General features: G+C 47.6%; 2 protein-coding genes across 3 annotated transcripts in view; both read right to left on the minus strand.

The window, feature by feature from the left end:
• Positions 1–6,661, minus strand: part of wee1 (WEE1 G2 checkpoint kinase) — a gene marked incomplete at its 3' end in the record, with an annotated part of 8,323 nt that extends 1,662 nt beyond the window's left edge. The window contains exons 1-7 of the mRNA XM_084477794.1: positions 5,719–6,661; positions 5,050–5,267; positions 4,587–4,653; positions 1,852–2,024; positions 1,296–1,564; positions 546–730; positions 267–437 (exon numbers count right to left, since the gene is read on the minus strand). Coding sequence (XP_084333920.1) covers positions 267–437; positions 546–730; positions 1,296–1,564; positions 1,852–2,024; positions 4,587–4,653; positions 5,050–5,267; positions 5,719–6,204 — 1,569 coding nt within the window. The 5' untranslated portion in view covers positions 6,205–6,661. The remainder of the gene's footprint in view (positions 1–266; positions 438–545; positions 731–1,295; positions 1,565–1,851; positions 2,025–4,586; positions 4,654–5,049; positions 5,268–5,718) is intronic.
• Positions 6,662–6,903: 242 nt separating this feature from the next.
• znf143b (zinc finger protein 143b) lies at positions 6,904–19,566 on the minus strand. Of its 2 annotated transcripts, none has more exons than XM_084476800.1 (15): positions 19,521–19,566; positions 17,814–17,926; positions 17,323–17,511; positions 15,623–15,703; positions 14,586–14,782; positions 13,774–13,839; positions 13,537–13,653; positions 12,596–12,671; positions 12,134–12,259; positions 11,861–12,040; positions 10,474–10,701; positions 9,914–10,062; positions 9,551–9,703; positions 8,368–8,493; positions 6,904–7,258 (listed from the first exon to the last, which is right to left on the minus strand). In XM_084476800.1, the coding sequence occupies exons 2-15, from the start codon at positions 17,917–17,919 to the stop codon at positions 7,175–7,177; spliced, it is 1,878 nt and encodes a 625-aa protein (XP_084332926.1). In that variant the 5' UTR covers positions 17,920–17,926; positions 19,521–19,566; the 3' UTR covers positions 6,904–7,174. The 2 variants fall into 2 exon arrangements, with proteins under 2 accessions (XP_084332926.1, XP_084332927.1); XM_084476801.1 differs by lacking the exon at positions 19,521–19,566 and adding an exon at positions 19,234–19,382.
• Positions 19,567–19,914: the final 348 nt, after the last annotated feature.

The raw sequence follows: 19,914 nt of genomic DNA on the forward strand, positions 1-19,914 counted from the left end.
TGTGGATGGATTCTGAAATTGGGCAGTTGCTCATCTTTGATGCAAACTGCCCTTGCTAAGTCGCTTTCTCCAGTGGTCCCCAAAAGAATACACTCATACTGGATTGGGCCGTCCTGGGCCAACAGAGTGGCTTTGTCCAGTCTGGTTATTCTGAGTGCATTCTGATTCTACGTTCCTATACTAGTGATTTCAACACACCACGGTGGTATACAGTTGCCCTTTCCCAGCGTCAAACCAAGAGCAGAACAGTTGGGGAGATGAGCTACCTTGAGGAGGTCCAGGAACTCTGGAGAGAGCACTTGGGGGATGGCGGGCAGCTTGCCCTGGCGGATCTCGTGCCACTTGTCTCCATTGGTGGGCAGTGGCTCCGCCCCCGAGGCACTGAGCACAGTCAGAGCCAGTGCAAAGATGTCCGCCTTGGTCAGGTTACTGTAGTCCTGGGGCCGGAGAACGCAGGTGATGACATACATGTACAACATGTCCTCCCTCAGAGGCCTTGTATTGACATGGAGCAGAAGTACGTGGAAAAACATGACAAAACGTACCTCTTGGAGGATTTCATTGGCCAGATATCTGCTGTCCCCTTCCTCGACCTGGGGATTGTTCACCCTAGTCACATGACCCAGGTCCCCTATCTTGTAGACCACGCTGGTCGTCATGGCATCGTTGTCATCGTCCTCGTCACACTCGTCCAGGCTGGGAACAGACTTCCGTGAGATGAAGATGTTGCCTAGAGGTACACATTACAAGAGGTTAGGAAGGTTCTCATGGACGTTCTGGTATATTTATATGTCAACCATGTATCCTCATCTACTGAATACTGCCCAAAATACATTCAGCCCATGCTGTTAATTTATACAGCAAGAGTGCATTTGTTGTTTAACTTCTGCCCGTTACACTTGGTAGGGGTAAAAGAAACATCGCAATATAATAATACATACTGCCTGGAGGCCACTATAATTAAATGTAAATAACATTAGTATATGCTACACGTGAACCTCCTAAGGTGGCGCAATTTGATTGGTTTGCTATCTTGGGATATTGGACAATATCCCATGATTGAGATCTCAAACTTGGGATATTGTTTTCATCGCAAAATGTCCCGCTTTGCAAGTGTTTTTAGGGATAGCATTTTGTTGAATCCCGACAAAAAGTGTTATCTTGTTTATTTTTGGAGTGTTCACGTGTAGTATATACTAAAACAATTATTCACGGAGCCACGGGTAGAACATCAGGATGGGCAGGAATGCTCTCCCAGGTCTTCATTTAGCAGAGACATAGGAGTAACCACTCACTGGGCTTGATGTCCATGTGGACCAGGGAGGTGGAGTGGATGTACTTCAGGCCGCGGGTGACCTGGAGCAGCAGGTCTTTGAGCTCCAGCTCTGTGAGGTAGCAGAGCCGGCGGTAGTTCTCCGAGATGACGTCCGAGAGCGTGCCTCCGTTACAGTACTCGTTCTGGATCAGCATGTGGTCGTCCTCCGCCCAGGCCGAGTAGTAGCGCACCACGTGGGGGTGCTGGCCCAGGACAGCGTGGGCGTAGACTTCCCGCAGGGCGTTCTGCCTGCAGAGCGGTGGAGGAGGAGGTGGAGACACGGGTCATTTACAGGACCTCGGGTCAGGGCTCAGGGACTGACATCAAGTGGACAGGGGGCGGTAGGGACTGCTTAACCCTAATATTATAAACTGTACTAGCGCACCTTCCAAAACTTAGTTATAAAGTACTTAATCATGCCCAATAAAGACTGATGCTTCAAATACCAATGCTTATCTAAGCAAAGAATCAGTAGAGGTAAGGAAATCCTTATTGGAAGGACTCCATGAACACAAAGAGATCCAGGTGGAACCTACTCGTCTACAGATCCAGCCAGAGGTTTCTTCGACCTCTTGATGGCGTAGATGCAGCCGTCGATTCTCTTCACGCACTTGAAGACGGCGCCGAACTCCCCGCAGCCGATCTTCTCCAGCTCGTGGAACTCGGAGATGTAGCGAGACATCATGTTGCTCTCCATCATGGTGATCCTCTGAGAAAGACCGGGGCACGGTTAGACTCACATAACCATAGAGGGACTGATAGTGTAGGGCTGCACCCGTCAGGCCTTTGGGCCGATCCCATCACCCATCTCTTTAATGTGTGACTAAAGAGATGGGTGAGTGTAAACTCACGGACCATGCCGGGAAAGTTTCTAATAATAATAATAATAATAATAATAATAATAATACATTGGACTTATGGCGCCTTTCAAAACACCCAAGGCCACCTTACAATAAGAGAAAATAGAAGTAAGAAAGAGTTTAATAGCTAAGAAAGATTAAAAATAAATAAGATAACAAGCAAACTAAATGCTAATGGGGGGGGGGGTTAAAGTTTATAGACTGACTTGAAAAGGTGAGTTTTGAGAGTAGTTATAAGACACTTAGAAACGCTTAGAGGCTCCGATCCACAGACGCCAACGCTCTCTCAAGTTGATATGTTAAGGGATGTTTAAAAAGTTCAACATCACTAACAAAGTAGAAGGAATCAGTGGCATTACTGTTTGGACTACATGGAAAATGCCTTGCATAACATATAATGACTGACAGATCGTTGGTCATTATTGTATGTGTATATAGATAAATAGTCTACTGATTTTACTGCATGTCTGGAGGTTTATGAAGATGCTGCGATTGGAAATGTTTGTAAATAAATCATGATAAGTACATGCAGAGTTTCACACGCATTAACAAGTTGTCAAGTTGTGTGAATGTATGATTGGGACGAATAAATGTAGCCAAAACTACAAAAATGAAACACAAATAACCAGCAAAGAAGACAGATGTCTTCGTGACATCTGTGCCCATGAAAGACCGGGGGTCCCGCTACAGCAGCCAGCGCTGTTATGAGCTCTTGGTTTCGAGAAAGCCTTTGCATCACATTGTAGGAACGATGTTGACATGAAAGTACTATGGCTGCACCCGTTTGGCTTGACGAAAGCTTACCCCTAACGCACACTGTTTAGAGACATGGAAAGTCTCTCGCTCATCTTCCATGAAAGATACTTCACTAGTTTAAGCCAACATGGAGATGTGTGAATTAGCGAGGAGCAGCCCGTCCTATCAGGTTAAAGATACTTCACTAGATTAAGCCAACATGGAGATGTGTGAATTAGCGAGGAGCAGCCCGTCCTATCAGGTTAAAGATACTTCACTAGATTAAACTAACACGTATGAATTAGCGGGAAGCAGCTTTGTGGTATCAGGTTCAAAATGATTCACTAGTTTAAACCAACCAGCATGGGTGAATAACATGTCTAGGTTTACTACTTTTAGCTCATTCCTACATAAAAATAATAAAACAAAACCACAGGGAGAATGAAGCCTGGTGAGATGCAGGTTGGTTACTGCATCCTATAAGCGGGATCAACAGAAGCTCTTTCTATGGTTAACTTAAGTGACGCCTGCCTTCATTGAGTCCAGATGAGTTAAAGCAGGACATCATTACCGTCTCAGTGACTAGAACGAGTGGCAGCGCCGAGGCACACTAGTTTGAGTCAAATGATCGGTGGCCAATCACCCGGTTCATCAGTAGAGAACTCCCAGCCTAGAAGGGTTCAGGTTCAAACTCCACGGTGTGAATGGGCAGCATGACCCCTCTATGGGCCTGTTGGGGAGCTGCATCTCTAAGCACCATTTACACACCCTCCAAACACAGACTACACAAACTATTTGTTTAGTTTTAAACTATTATAGTTATCGTGAATCAGTGGGTTAGTCGACGAACCTATGATAACATTTATATACTAATTTTATTGTGATATTATTTATCATCAATTTAACACCATATAACATTCTTTCATTATAAAGTCTCTACTATATATAAAGAATATAATCTAATTAACCAACACACGCTGCTGTTCTGCACTAAACCCTGAACCCAACACACCTGTGATACGCCTGCAATGGCAGATACGGTCTGCGGAGAGCAGCCTGTCTATATGCACAATAGGGACCAGGGTTTTACTAAGATGAGAACTGAATTCACTGTCCTAATGCCACAGACCTCTTGTCGTTTGTAGGCTGCAGTGAACTTTGGATAAACAAATAATAGCTTTGGTCCATGGTCACGCTGCATATAAAGGATGACCTGGTCAAACAGTTCAAGTTTCTGGAAAATTCAACCACACAAAACGACAGATAACACGATTACATTTCCATTGTTGTGTGGCATTTTGAACTGGCTTCCAACCAAAAACGCAGAGTAGTTTTAGTTTTTTTTGGGGGGAGAAATAGAAACTCGAAAAACACCCAAAATGACTACAAATTCTAAGTGACTGCAATAAGTAAAGCTTGATTACATTTGACTGGTTCATTCATGTAGGCGGTATTGTCAACTAGTATCATCCAATGAGAATACAGAGCCTTCAGTCATCCCCACTAGTATCATCCAATGAGAATACAGAGCCTTCAGTCATCCCCACTAGTATCATCCAATGAGAATACAGAGCCTTCAGTCATCCCCACTAGTATCATCCAATGAGAATACAGAGCCTTCAGTCATCCACACTAGTATCATCCAATGAGAATACAGAGCCTTCAGTCAAAGTTACCTTAGACGGAGGAACGATGTCGTCCTCCCCTTCACAGTCGCTGGCATCCATGTCCTCCCCACAGGAGCTGGAGGAACAACAATAGAGATCATTGTTACAGATTCTGTCCAGCAGAGGGCAGCACTGAGCAGGTTTCACAAGCACATGGCAGAATTCACTAATAACCATGAGGTCTTGGTTTCAGGCCAAACCCCTTTCGCTCCAGTTCAGCCTAGTCAACGGCTTTTTAACGATTCTGTTTTCAACATCAACAATGAGTTTAAACCTGCCTACATCACAACAGTACAGGTGTTGCCATAACGCAGGGAAAACAATACAGGTAACAGGTTGTTGTCCCAATACATGTTGACACACGGCAGAGGTGTTTACAATTCAAATCATCGGTGGTAGTGTGACTGTAGGTAACCACCATCTGCTGAGTAAAGGTGACGTGTATGTGGTAATGGCAGTGTGTGAGACATACTCGTTCCAGTGGGCTCTCTTTCTGTTGTTTCTCTGCTGCGTGGCCGACTGGATGAGAAGTGAGTCAGGGGTGAACGGGTTGAAGTTGACCAGCGGCGTCTGGCTTCTCCTGCCACCGCTGTCTGTGGCCGCCTTCCCGGCCTGCTCGGTGGTCTTGAACAGGGCGACCCTCCGGCTGGAGGGCCCCCCGCTGGAGCCCCGGGCTCGGGACAGCAGGCTCTGGAGGAGGACGACATGGACGTTACAAAGAGCCCAGATAGTGTTTGAATATTAAAGGGATACTCTTAACTGAGGAGACTTGACCAGCTCGTCAACACATAAAGAGTCGTATTGCTCAGAGCTGTACCCATACGAAATGTATTTTATATCCAAACTAACTTTTTGACGGGCGATGTGATATCAATAGGATAAGAGTAACGTCACTGTTCCGAAAGTCATGCCCAGACACAAAACACCTCCTTGGCGTCGACGTTATGCAAGCAGAGGACTTCTGAAGTTAAAGTAGGTCACCGGGTCGATACTCGTTTAAAAACCAACAACGCGTCTTAACAAAAACCTATGAACATCTGCATCGTACGACCAGCCAGCTTGGTATAAAATACGTCCTTACGACCTTATGAGTGGTCAAATAAATATACACGTCGTTATCGTGGTGGTGCAACATACAAACCTTGGGCGTGTGGGGAGTATCGAACAGCCGGAGCTTCCTGAAGGTCTTGTGCGGGGGGGTGTCGGGACAGTCCGGGATCGGGGAGCTGGACGCCTCGTCCTGGACGAAGGAGGGCTCCGGGGACCCGCAGAACAGACGGGAGCTCTTCCGCGGAGACGGCGAGCAGTTCGCAAAGATAACGCTGCCCGGGGAGTGCAGGGACGGCGAGCCGAAGCCCTCCTCGTCCCAGAGCCCCCCGTCGTCCTCCTCCGCGGCCCGGCCCAGCGGGCTCAGCGGGCTGCCCTCCAGGCGCTTCTCCCGGGCGTCCCGGCGCACATGCATCGGGGAGTCCAGCTCGGTGAAGCCCGACTCGGCCGAGGTGCTGTTGTTCACGTCCTCGATGGCCTCGTCGTCCTCCCCGTCGCTGGAGGTGAAGCGCAGCTTCTGGCAGAGGGGTCGGGTCCTGGGGGACGGCGTCCCGGGCCGGGGGCGCCCGTAGCCCGACATGTTGCGGTAGAGAGCGACCTCCTCCTGTACGGCGCTCCGCGGTGACCCGAGCCGACCACCACGATCAGCACGACGCGGTCTAACCGATGCTCCGGAGCCGGGGTGCGGTTCTGCTCGGGGGTGCTAACGTAGGACTACGTTGGGGTCGGTAGAGCAGACGAACCGTCCGGAAGCTCAGAGCTGAACGCAGGAGCTGGCCGACATGTTGTAATAAAACACGCCCATCCACCGAGCCTCGGACCGGGACGGCGCGATACTGGAACCCCGAGCGGCCGCACACGGTATGCGGTCCGGCCACGGCTCTTCTTCGTCGTAATGTCGTATCTCCACAAGAAGTTAAGAAGTCGGTGGATCTGTTGACCGAAATGTTTACTAAACCCGACGCATGAATAACTGGTTAACCTGCTCCTTCCTATCACGCGCGTGGCAGCATACTTCCCGCGACCGTTTGTCACGTGGTATCTCGCAGCCAATAGGAGCGCGGCCTGAAAGTTTGAAAGATGGGCGTTCCAAGGACGTTTGGAACGTACTACGTCACCGGCGATGGGTTCTTCAATGTGGCGCGAACAAAAGCCTTCACCTTTGTGATCTGATCACAGGTCTATTATACCCCCATCAAAGACGGACTAAGCTGCTTAACGCATTGTTAAGTGAATACAACACCATGCATGTGATGAATGAGCTCAACAAACACATAAGCCACGGCATATTTTGTTTTAATTAGAAATAGCATTACCTGTACATTGCAGAGTGTGCATTATGCACCATAAACATTAGAAAGCATCATTTCCCTCTCCAATATTTTTTTGGATAAAGGAAAAAAATAGCAAAGCACAACAGCAGTTATCAAAAAAAATACTGTACACATAAAAGCTAAGCTGTGGAAAACTTGGAGGAAGACTTCATTTCCTTCTATGTCAACGTGGAAGGGTGGTGTGGGATCCTAGGGGTAGAGTTCGTAATGTGGGGGTCAATCGTCCAGGCCGGGGGATTCACCCTGCTGTATCCGGGAGGCTATCCTGATGGCTTCCTCCAGCGAGGGCTGGTCACTCAGCTGAGGACCGGACACACAGACAACGTTAGTAAATCACCAGCAGCCATCAGGTCACTCAGCAGGTCAGTTTCAGCTAACGTCATGTGACCTCCGTGTGATCAGCAGCGCTGAGGTAACTTAACGTTTCAAAGGGACCAGGATGCCTCTGGGCGGGCCTGACAGTCACATGCTCCTCGGGCAGAGGGGGGCTTTGAAGAGGATTTCCATGACATAGGACAGGGAGGTGGGCCTGTGTTAACATTTGTGTTGATGTGATGTAAAGGTGTAGTGTGTAGTAAATAAACACACACCTGAGACCGCATAACAATACTCTACAGTAGGCCAGCTTGTCTTGCTTGGTGACCATTCTTCTTTCTTGAGGTACTATATAGTTTGAAACTTATTTTTATCAGGTCGTCTTTAGCAGTCGTTTCAGTAAGAGTTGTCTAAGAGCACGTTGTGTGCACCAGGGAAAGGCCCTGGAGAGGGTTTTGGTACACAGCTCATGTCCAGCTGAACCGTCACTCATAGGGCGGTTTGAGGTACAGATACAAAATCACAAATGATGCTTTGGATAAGATTTGGGGTGTGAAAAAAAGTAAACAAGGTAATGAAATCAATCCTTAGTAAATATCTGATTAAGAGGCACTGTTAGGCAATGATGAGGAGGATAATAAGATTATGTGGTAATCCCTGTGTCTTCATTGTTGAACCTTTGGTCAACAACAGAGTTAACGACTAGTGAGGTCTGACTATGAGATAAGCCCCCTCGCCCCCCCCCAGACCACTGAGGACATACCTGGGTAGCAACTGGTTTAACTGGGAATGGATTGCTGACACAAGATTAGCATGTGTGCCTCTAGCCCCAAAAGTAATTAACTCAATCCTACATTTCAACACAGATAAGAGGAACAGATAACCTGACCGGTTAAACGTCCTCTTCCTTAATGAAGTCAACCTACTGAAAGAGTTTGAAAAAAGAAGAACCAGCCGCCAGTAGTTCCAGTTAATCCTGAGTGCTGAACTGATACTTATTTCCCCCTTAAGGCACTGGAGAACGGTTCAGTTTAATAGGTCATTAAAGATAGGACAGTCTACTCTATTGTGTCTGTTGAGTGCAGTCAGCTGACCTGGACCGCGATGTGAGTGCCGTTGGAGGTGGCCAATAGGGTGACTGGGTGAACGTTGTGCTCCTGGCTGTACCCGCCCTCCTCCACCGTTTGAAACGCACTCATGTCAGGAGTCATGATGGCCACCTGGGGAGACAGGAGATCAATCAGGTTCAGTTGGATTTGTTATTTACAGAAATCATCTATAGAATACAAATAACATTAACCAATGAAAAGCTAGAAATATATTTATTTTTCTAGACACTTCTAGACACAAACCCGTATACTACAACATACCCAGGCTTTCTTGGGATAACCTGGATCGACAAATACGAAACTCACAATCAGAGTTAATGGTACCACAAAGCTCACTTAGGATTAGATTTGTCAAGCCAGGTTTTCCGCTTTAGTTTCAATGCGCGTTCACGTGAAAGGGGCGTTTATCTCATCATTTTACTCACCTTTACTAAATGGATAGATCAAGAGCAGTATATTTCACTCAAGAGGAACAGATAGACATAATGAACTCCTATGAGGAGTTCAAGAATCAGATAACAGCTAGGGGCAACACATTTGCACATAATAAGGCTAGGAGGCTTGCTGGCAAAAAATAGCAGATTGTGTAAATTCATAAGTGAAAAGATTCTGCATATTGTCTATAAAATAACTATGCCAAATGCAGAATTATTCGCCATTAATCCCATTAGATGATGATTTCAAAATGCAAAAGAAACATCCAACCTGCTTTATTCTATAATTTAGGGAATTCACTTTAAATACACCATATGTAAGAAATGTATCGCATATGTTTTCCACTGCTGAGATGTAGCAGCGGTGGCGTAGTGGATTATTATAAGACCCGAACGCCAGCGACCAGGGTTCAAATCTCACCTGTCATAAGAACAAAAATATAATTCAATAACCTTTAGTTTATGTAGCGCACTAGAAACAGAGTTCATTTAATGGTGTGTTCCAGATGTCTCATACACCACCTGCACCAGTTGCAAAGTGGGAAATCTCCCAGCTTTCTTACGGCATTACACCGCGGCGCGCCCCCTTTTGGTCGTAATATCTGGGGATTCTGAGAGTTCACCGAGGTTCACTGTACGACTCGACAAACAAAGATGGCTGCACCCATAATGAGATGTATTTTCTTTGTATTTGCCGCGTTGGTCGTTAATGAGTGGTATGAGCATTTCATTACCTGTCCATCTGATCCGTCAGTTGTCACCATGGTGACCGAGTGTCCCCCTTGCGTTGACAGCTCGTGGGCAGGGATGGTGATGGTGGTTCCCTCCTGGGTTACCATGGTGATGGTACCTCCCATTGCTTGTAGGTCCGCTTCAGAGATACTGACCTGAGGGCACAGAAACAGAGGGTCAGAGAGAGAGGAGGACATTTTACATTCACACACAGCTCACGTTTTAAAAGTTAAATATGGCATTCATTATCGAATAGGTTTCAAGATTTGTTATTTTATGAGAATCCTGAGACCATGGCAGACCATGGGAGACCATGGCAGACCATGGGAGACCATGGCAGACCATGCCAGACCCGTGCTGCCCACCTGCTGCTGGGTCCCGTCCTCTTGAGTCAGCAGGGCGACGTGCTGCTGCTGCCCGAGGATCTCCGTGGTCTCCACGGGCATCTGCTCCGACCCAGAGTCCTCTGCCTCCATCACCGTGGTGTAGGTGACGTTGGGGTCGTCGATGGCGTCTGAAGTCACACACACCTTTAGACTTTGACCTTTCCCTCCACCGCTTGATCAACGTCACTCACATTTGTTTTAGATCAATCTCAATATAAAACATGTTCAATATATATCAACAAGAGACTGGACCACTGAATCAGGCAGCTGGGTTTGTTACACAAACACGGTTCCATACTTATGAGTGTTTTTCATTGTTGTATCGACATTGGAGTATTTATCAATGAAGAACAGTGGAAGGTCATATTGTTCAACAGAAGTGTTTAAATCCAGCATGGTAATTCCTAGTCTGTTTAGGTCATTGAAATGATCAATAGTTATCGATCAATATGATCAAGTTATATCGTGATACGTCTTTCAGCCATATGGCCCAGGCCTAAAAGAGACCCTACTCAAGGTGGTTAAAGACCAACACAGACCTGTGGGGGGCTCAAAGTACGACTCCTGCTCCTCCTCGATGGGCTCCGTGTCGTTGTGCGCCGTGCGTTTGTGCATGGCCAGGGTGGAGATCTGCTTGTACGTCTTTCCACAGTGGTTACAGTTGTACGGCTTGCAGGGCGTGTGGACCACATGGTGTTTGTAGAGACTGGAGTACTCCGTGAAACGCTTCTCACAGCCCGGCACCGTGCACACGTACGGCTTCTCCCCTGGACAAGACACAGGAGGAGCACTGAACAGCTGTCTGGGGGTTGGTGACCACAGGGGGACTGAACAGCCGTCTGGGGGTTGGTGACCACAGGGGGACTGAACAGCTGTCTGGGGGTTGGTGACCACAGGGGGACTGAACAGCTGTCTGGGGGTTGGTGATAGTGACCACAGGGGGACTGAACAGCTGTCTGGGGGTTGGTGATAGTGACCACAGGGGGACTGAACAGCCGTCTGGGGGTTGGTGATAGTGACCACAGAGGGACTGAACAGCCGTCTGGGGGTTGGTGATAGTGACCACAGAGGGACTGAACAGCCGTCTGGGGGTTGGTGATAGTGACCACAGAGGGACTGAACAGCCGTCTGGGGGTTGGTGATAGTGACCACAGAGGGACTGAACAGCCGTCTGGGGGTTGGTGATAGTGACCACAGGGGGACTGAACAGCTGTCTGGGGGTTGGTGATAGTGACCACAGAGGGACTGAACAGCTGTCTGGGGGTTGGTGATAGTGACCACAGGGGGACTGAACAGCTGTCTGACGACAGATAGCGTGATAGCGACAATGTGGAAAGAAATTAAGCCCCCGGAAGACTCTTTCACAAATGGCCATCAAGGGCCGAGGGACAGTCCAGCAAATGGCGGTAATGCAACGTGCCTCTTCCGGCAATATTACTACTTTCACAACACAGCTGTACTAGCAGTGGCAAATAGCCGGATCAGATCACCATGAATATCGATCCCTGTTCCCATTCCCACGTGACCCCATGCAGCATATGTTTCTGAACATTCCAGGGAAAGACTGCATGTATGAAAGATTAAAAGATTAAGTAGTAGTAGTAATAGTGTAGTGGCTCAGGTGTTTGATTGAAAGCAGCAGGTGACCAGGTCGGATCCCCGATGGCTGAGTCTACCTGTAGGCACGCTTGAGGAAAGTGCCACAAAATGTTATCGCCATGGCTACGACCTAAATGTGATACCTTTCAGTACCGTTGTGCAGGAACCTCATAATGAGTCATGTTGTATAGGAACAATGTGCCGCACACCGTGCTGTTTCACTGTGAGTGTGGCAGAAGCGTCACCCTATCCCTGACCTCCGTCCAGCCCACCCTGAAGGACTCCTCCTACCGTCACAGCACGGTGGGTGAAGTGAGTTCTGCTCACCTGTGTGGATCCTCATGTGGTTCTTGTAGTTGGTTGCGCTGGCGAAGGAGCGTCCACAGCTGGGCTCCGAGCAGTAGTAGGGCCGCTCCCCTGTGTGGGTGCGGATGTGGACCTTCCTGATGTTGGAGGTGGTGAAGGAACGGCCGCAGCCGTCCACAGGGCATTTGAAGGGCTTCTCCCCTTTAGACGAACACAACAGAGACAGTTTTATAACTTGGGTTGTATAATGAACTCATACGTGAAAGGAAGAGGCTGATATCCATGGATGAAGACCTGTGTGCGTCCTGGTGTGCTTCTGGAGGTCTCCGGAGGTCTTGAAGGACTTCCTGCAGTTAATCTCCTGACATCGGTAAGGCTTCTCCCCGGTGTGTGTGCGGGAGTGACTCTTCAGTCCATACCCTGAAAAGGCACCGAAAGGACCCAACATTAGAAAGTGGATTTAGCATTTCAGTCCTTGAGTCAAGTACTCAAGACACCGTTCTTGAGCAATACCCAAGTAGCTTAATGGCTTAACCTCAACCGCCACACGTTCATATCAACTTCTGAAGTTAAGCAAAACCTTGTATTAAGCATTCCTTCCATCTCTGTCCTTCATCTTTCCCCTCATCTCTCTGTCTGTAGCAATGAGCTAGAGCTGCCCCTATAGTTCTCTTACCTTAAGCGTTCAAAAGGTTTAGGGTGAAAAGCATATCAAGTGAACAGTAATGAAGGTATGATATCAGACAGTCAGGCTACCTGTTGCAAACTTCTTCCCACAGCCGATGTATTCACAGATGTAGGGTTTGTCCCCGGTGTGGGAGCGCTCATGGACCTGAACACAGTGGAACACAAGGCTCACAGTGGAGGACAGGACACCAGGGGACGAGGACCAGACCAAGCTACTAAAGAGCTTATAAAGAGGAACAGGGTCCAGTAACCTTGAAGTCCATCGATTAATACTACTGGCTGGTGCCAGGGGGAGGGTTTAGAACCCAAAACCACCACCAGAGAAAGGTTATATGACAAAGGTTTGACGAAAAACACCAGTCTGATTTATCATCAACTTTAGGGTCATTACTTTGTAATGTTATGTAAGGGATAATGTATAGAACGCCGGTCATTATCGGGAGAATAAGCACCGACAGGGTGAACCAGACACCGACGTGACTTGTGTCTTGCTTCGCCCTGAAGGGGCTTATTTTCGATAATGACCTGCGTAGTTCTATACATTATCTCGCTTATTACACGGCTACTTGCCAAAACGAAAAAATAACTTCACACGGTGTGTCTTTTTACAATTCATTTGTTACCACCATTCGTAGTGTTGATCAGCAGAGAAACAGTTTGCCAAGGACGTTGACGTCGCTTAGCAACAGAGGACGCTGGGGTTGATAAGTTACCGGATACTTGCGGAGTGATACGAAAGACGTGAAAAAAATCCACTTTCCTTGACAGCGGTCAAATATACAAAAAAAAAAAATGTACCGCTGGAAGTCGGGAAGGCCCATTCAAGTGAATGCGTTAAATGCGTTCTACAGCATTAAGTAGAGCCGTGTAATAAATGAACATATTATGGACCCTTATTTTTTTTTTAATATATAATTGTTGCAGTTCATAAGCTTATTAAGAACACACACACACACACACACACACACACACACACACACACACACACACACACACACACACACACACACCTTGAGATGGTGGGCAGTGGTGTAGAGTTTCCCACAGCCGTCGTGTTCACAGCGAAACGACTTCTCCCCAACATGCGTGACTCTCCCCACTCGGTTCTCCTGGCCCTGGACCACGATCTGATGGGACAGACCACTGATGAAGAGACCGCACTATGACCAGGTCAGGTGAGCCTCGAGGCCCAGCACCACCACCTCACATCTCTGGGCAGAACCCTGAGTGAAAACAGATGCATGTACCCTCATGATGCTGTTGTCGGTGTCCGCTCGGCCAAAGTGGCCCAGGGCGTTCTCCACATTCTCCACCTGGTGGACACACACACAACATTAATGAGATGCGTTTCATATCAATTAAATTCAAACCAAATGTTAAGAGTCATACCATTTTGTCACCAAAGCCCATTTAAAAAAAATGTGGTTTAATTTTAAAGCGTAGGTCATTTATCTTAGAAGAATTTTTCCATATTTGTGGAAATTCTCTTTACATCCCGACAAAAGAAAACCCGGCATGTGTGGCTGTGATCAGCATCCTGCTCCAGACAGACAGACAGACAGACAGACAGACTCACCTTGGTGGTGTACTGCTCCAGACAGACAGACAAACAGACAGACAGACAGACAGACTCACCTTGGTGGTGTACTGCTCCAGACAGACAGACAGACAGACAGACAGACCCACCTTGGTGGTGTACTGCTCCAGACAGACAGACAGACAGACAGACAGACAGACAGACAGACAGACAGACAGACCCACCTTGGTGGTGTACTGCTCCAGACAGACAGACAGACAGACAGACCCACCTTGGTGGTGTACTGCTCCAGACAGACAGACAGACAGACAGACAGACAGACTCACCTTGGTGGTGTACTGCTCCAGACAGACAGACAGACAGACAGACAGACCCACCTTGGTGGTGTACTGCTCCAGACAGACAGACAGACCCACCTTGGTGGTGTACTGCTCCAGCCAGACAGACAGACAGACAGACAGACAGACCCACCTTGGTGGTGTACTGCTCCAGACAGACAGACAGACAGACAGACAGACCCACCTTGGTGGTGTACTGCTCCAGCACGCTGATGGTCTCGGGGTCCATGGCCCCGCCCTCCGCCTGCAGGTCAGCGATGGTGCCGTCCGCCTGGATGGCCAGGATGGTGTTGGGCGGGGGCATGTGCACCGTGTGCTGGATGTAGGCCGTGCTGCCGTCCTCCAGCTGCACCTCCTGCAGCCCCCCCTGCTCATACGTCTCTGGAGGGGAACGTTGGCAGGGTGTTCATTTAAAACAGGAGCCTCAGCAAATACAAGTGAGGGCTCCAGAAGGCTAGCTTAGCTTAGCAGTCTTTGCCGGATAGTATAATAACTAGGGTGATCATCAGCTGACGGGTTCTGAGTTCGATCCCCAATGTCCAAAGCCTATAGGAAAGCATTTTCTGCAAGTTGCCTAACCTGATGAGGTAACTTCAAGTCAGTTTGGAGTAAGGAGACTCCAAAAAGACTAAATAATAAAGTAACAATGTACGTAATAGTTTAAATGTAGCTTTCTTCACACTGTATTTAAATTAAATAAACCATTCTTGGAAATTAAATTACAATCATTAATTTATTATTTTATTTCACCAGGTAAATTTCATCAGAGCTGTCATAGAGCTATGCCGCTCCTGTAGAGCGTATTAGCAGAGACTGAACACAGATGTAACATGACCTTTTTAGAGAAGTCATCCCAGCCTAGGCAACGTGTTGAACGGATAGGCAGCAGTCGTAATCCTCCCTTCACTGTTCTTTAAATAGGAGTCATTTGAAGGTAGAAGGCCCATATTTGGCATCAGGGTTACATCATCCTTGCCTTAAGTGATCACTAATTGGAAAGCAGCGCTAAATAGGAACATGGCTAGTGCAGGAGGATTGGTTAGTATCATTTCACTCCACACGTCCAGTCTGGTTTGGCCCTGGTGTTCAGCGATGAAGCCTCTCTTATGATGAGGACATCTTTTGTTTGATTGACATTAAAGAGACAAAACAACCTGTCCAAGAGAGCAGCAGCAGATCAAGTGCTGGGCGAGTTCAAACTGATTCTAACTAGGCATGTACCTTTAGGGGCGTGGATGTAGGCCGTTGTGCCATCCTCTAGTTGAACTGCCTGTCCGTCTTCAAGGTGTAAGCCATCGTCTCCTACAACATGAAACATCGGTTACTAACATTCTCCCAGCTTTGCTCTACAGTTGTCAGAAGGAGGCAGGATAGTCTACTGCAGTGGATCTCCACCTTTGACTTCAGCTATACAACTACATTGTCATTTATTGTCAGCTTTTCAGAGACCTTTTCCGACCACCTCATACACAAATGGTAAGGAAGATAAATACAAATGCAGTGACTAAGGTGAGAGTGCCAGTGCACTACTTATACAAAAGTATAAGTACCAGTATTACTATATATACACATAGTAGTGCTGTCAGTTAAACAAGTTGTTAAGAGCGTAAATGTTTTTATCACAAGATTAACGTCCTTTTTTCCTTCACCCTTTTATTGATGGACAGTGTGCATTGTGTGGGAGATTATTTGTGTGAATGACTGCTCCAAGTGAGAATGTTGGTGTGAAACTGAACACTACAGTATATGCCAATGTTGTGTTCAATAAAAAAACATTTGCACAAAGCAAGCCGATCCACTTTTCCATGTTGATAAGATCATCAAAATGAGAAAAAATAAAGAATGGGACAAAAATAAATCAAGGGACATTTAGAATAGATAAAAATGTGTGATTAATTGAGTGTGAACTATGAGATTAATCGTGGTTAAATACTTGAATCATTTGACAGCACTAATGCATAGTATTACTGCAATGAGGCCATGGCCAGTGGAAAGCAGTGGAGAGACAAAGTCTACAATACAGCTTGTGTGTTCATCTAGAAACCCCAAAATCAACACAAAACATTACGATGGAAAACACATGATGGAATGCCCACAGCAAAACTATTTCTGAAGTCCTATATTTACTGTTCAATATTTATAATTAATTATTTTAAGAATCGGTACTACTAGGAATATAATCCTGCGTGCAATGGGTTGAAAGCCCCAGCTCTACTGGTTATGCTGGTTGAAACCAACAGCTCTACTGGTTATGCTGTTTGAACCCCCAGCTCTACTGGTTATGCTGGTTGAAACCCCCAGCTCTACTGGTTATGCTGGTTGAAACCCCCAGCTCTACTGGTTATGCTGGTTAAATGACCCGTTTTTTTTATTTTTATAAATCCCATATCTCAGCTTAAATGACAGCAACGTTCTGTCCAATAGCCCATGCCTCCCGGCTAGTGATGGGTCGTTTGCGACCGAATCAGTTTGAAGGAACTCTTTAACAAGAACGAACCAACCTGATTCCCTGTTTCAGTTCACTCTTGTTCATTCTCCCAGACTCGACTCCCACTCGCTGTTCACTGTGTTAAGTGAGCAGAGTGGTGAAGAGGGCCTGGGCAACAACATCCCCATTCCGAACATGAAGCTCAGCTGAAAGGAACTTAGTTGTAATGTTGTGCGTTGATTGATGACCATTTGCAAGATTGTTTGAGAACGAGGGAGGAGCCGAGTCTGACTGACTCAGCTGAGAACCGTGCATTCCATGATTCACCACTACCGGAAACGCGACTGAACAAACAAACGATTCTGAACGATTCTTCTTGGCGAACTGACCGACGTGAACTGAATCAAGGAAACAAATCATGAAATCCATCACTACTCCCAGCTGGGGCCGACCCAGAGGCTGGGAACGGCCCCGTCAAGGCCTCAGACGTTACCTGCTTTAGGCATAGAGACATGCTGGACGTAGGCCGCCGAGCCGTCCTCCAGCTGGATCACCTGGCCGTCCATGATGTGTCCGTCTGAGAAGGAGGCTTTGGAGTCGTGCTGGATGTAGGCAGTGGAGCCGTCGGCCAGAGTGACCGCCTGCAGGCTCACTGTGTCCATGCTCTCCATCTGATCTCCATCTGCAGAACACACAGAACGTCTGCTAGCTCCGACAGCTCCAAACTCATTCAAGTCTACTGGGCCTGATGCAGGTTATTGCTCTGTTTCCGTAAGCCAATGACAGTACTAACCAATTATTATGATCCAAATATACACATTTCAAAACTTGACCAACATTTCAGCCTGCGGCCATTCCTTTACTGACATGATCCGTCAGACAGCTGCAGCACTTGGGACTGGTTTTGTATAGATGTGATTTGAGCACCATGAGTATCGTTCAGAAAATAGGCTAGTTTAGGCTAGTTGAGTTTCAAGATCTCACCTCCAACCGTCACGGCCTCCGCCAGACAGAGAGTGACCTGCTGCCCGTCCGCGTCCTGAAACTCTGCCATGCCGTGAGAGTCCCGGTTTATCTGGGCCAAGAGCATGCTTTAGCTGGGACACATGGAAGAGGACAGGAATATAGTCACACAACGTACAGGGACACATCCTAATGAAACGTATACTTCAACATCCCATCCCCCGTACTAGTCATTTTGCAATTAAAAGTATGACATTCATTTTGAGATCATTTGACGTCGGGTTGTATGGAACCCTTATGTCAAGGGTCCCAACTTTTAGTACTGGAAGATATGTTTTTTTTTAAAGTGTCTTTGTTGCAAGAGCCCCATCATCGTGAGATCTGCCTTTGCTCTATAACTTACACCGATCTTGTGATGTATCTATATTATTGATATCCATCTATAAAGATGTACATCTATATAGATACATATCTCTAAGGCCGCACTCTCACTAGGCCCTCTGTACCGTGCCTGAGTATGTTCGCCCCCTAAAGTCTAGATCGTTTGGCTGGTGTGAGCACGCCGTCCGTACTCCAGTACAGTTCAACTCCGTGGCCTCAGTACACTTCGGAGAGGTGTGCTCAGGCCACGGTAGATGCTAATGCACGGATACGCAACCGTATGTACAAGAGGCAACCGTACTCAGGCCCAGTTGAGATTGCGTAGTGTGAGCACAGGCCAGCGGCCCAGTGGGGGGGGGGGGGGGGGGGGGGGGTGAGTGCGCCCTAAGTACCCAGGGGGCCACAGGTGAGGGGCAGAGGAACCGAAGCCTTTACTATTCACCCACTTCTTCTGTTTTACTAATATCCGACTGGCGCAGAACCATGACTGGGGTCAAACACTTGGTCGTATGATGCTGTGTGCACGTTTCACTCAGGAAACCCTAAAGCATCATTAAGTTGGTGCCGACTGGACCGTGGTGACAGCTGAGACCCCATGGTTCAGTAGCACCATGTAACGTTAGGAGCACCATGTAACGTGTGGTAGCACCATGTAACGTGTAGGAGCACCATGTAACGTCTATAGCACCATGTAACGTGTGGGAGCACCATGTAACGTGTGGGAGCACCATGTAACGTGTGGGAGCACCATGTAACGTCTGGTAGCACCATGTAACGTGTGGGAGCACCATGTAACGTCTGGTAGCACCATGTACCGTCTGGTAGCACCATGTACCGTCTGGTAGCACCATGTAACGTGTGGGAGCACCATGTAACGTGTGGGAGCACCATGTAACGTCTGGTAGCACCATGTAACGTCTGGTAGCACCATGTAACGTCTGGTAGCACCAGGTTACGTCAGAGTGAAGGCGTTAGCCACATGCTAACAGATAGCTCGGTTAGTCATCATGCGGCGGGGTTTCAGCAGTCTAAGTATTACATTTCAGTATTTATATTACACCTGTCCGTATCACCCCTGGTCGTCGGGGTGTCAGACAGGACATGTACGCTAACACAGTCTGGGGTTCGCGGAAGTCTCTCGTTCCGCAGAACGGAGAAGGAAGAACAAGAACCGGGATCCATCAGCTCATTAATGTTCACATCAGCAGCGGGACTCCACCAACAGCACTTTATTTAAACAGACGTGTGCCTCTCAGTCCACCGCGGAGTCCCTCCAGCCGCCCCGTCCCTCCGCCAGTGACGGCGGCAGAGTAATGCACACTGGGTAAAAACACACTTTGCACTAACCTCCGAGAGTCCTCCTGTCCGACCGCCATGCACCAGGGTAGGAAACGGTGGCGACTGGGCGCCCCGGAACATGAATTACAACACAACACTGGCCAACCCACTTCTGAACAAACCCTCTGATTGGTTACTTTGGGGAGAACCAACAATTTCTCGCACATCTATTGGCCAGGGCAGACGTCAATTATTTATTATTCGTTGGTGTGTTGCTTTCATTCATGTTCGGGGGCCCCTGTACGGACGCCATTCCGTGTTGCTGTTGGTATTGTTTCTGGGTTTTGGCTGCGAATTGGTTGTTATTATCTCCAGCATGTCGGGATCTACATTCAGACACGTGCGATGGTGTTTGATTAATCAGATGCCGATGTTTGATGTGTGTTAACGTGCCACGGCATCG

The sequence above is a fragment of the Micromesistius poutassou genome (genome assembly GCF_964030765.1).
Source record: "Micromesistius poutassou genome assembly, chromosome: 13".
Taxonomy (NCBI): Eukaryota; Metazoa; Chordata; class Actinopteri; order Gadiformes; family Gadidae; genus Micromesistius; species Micromesistius poutassou.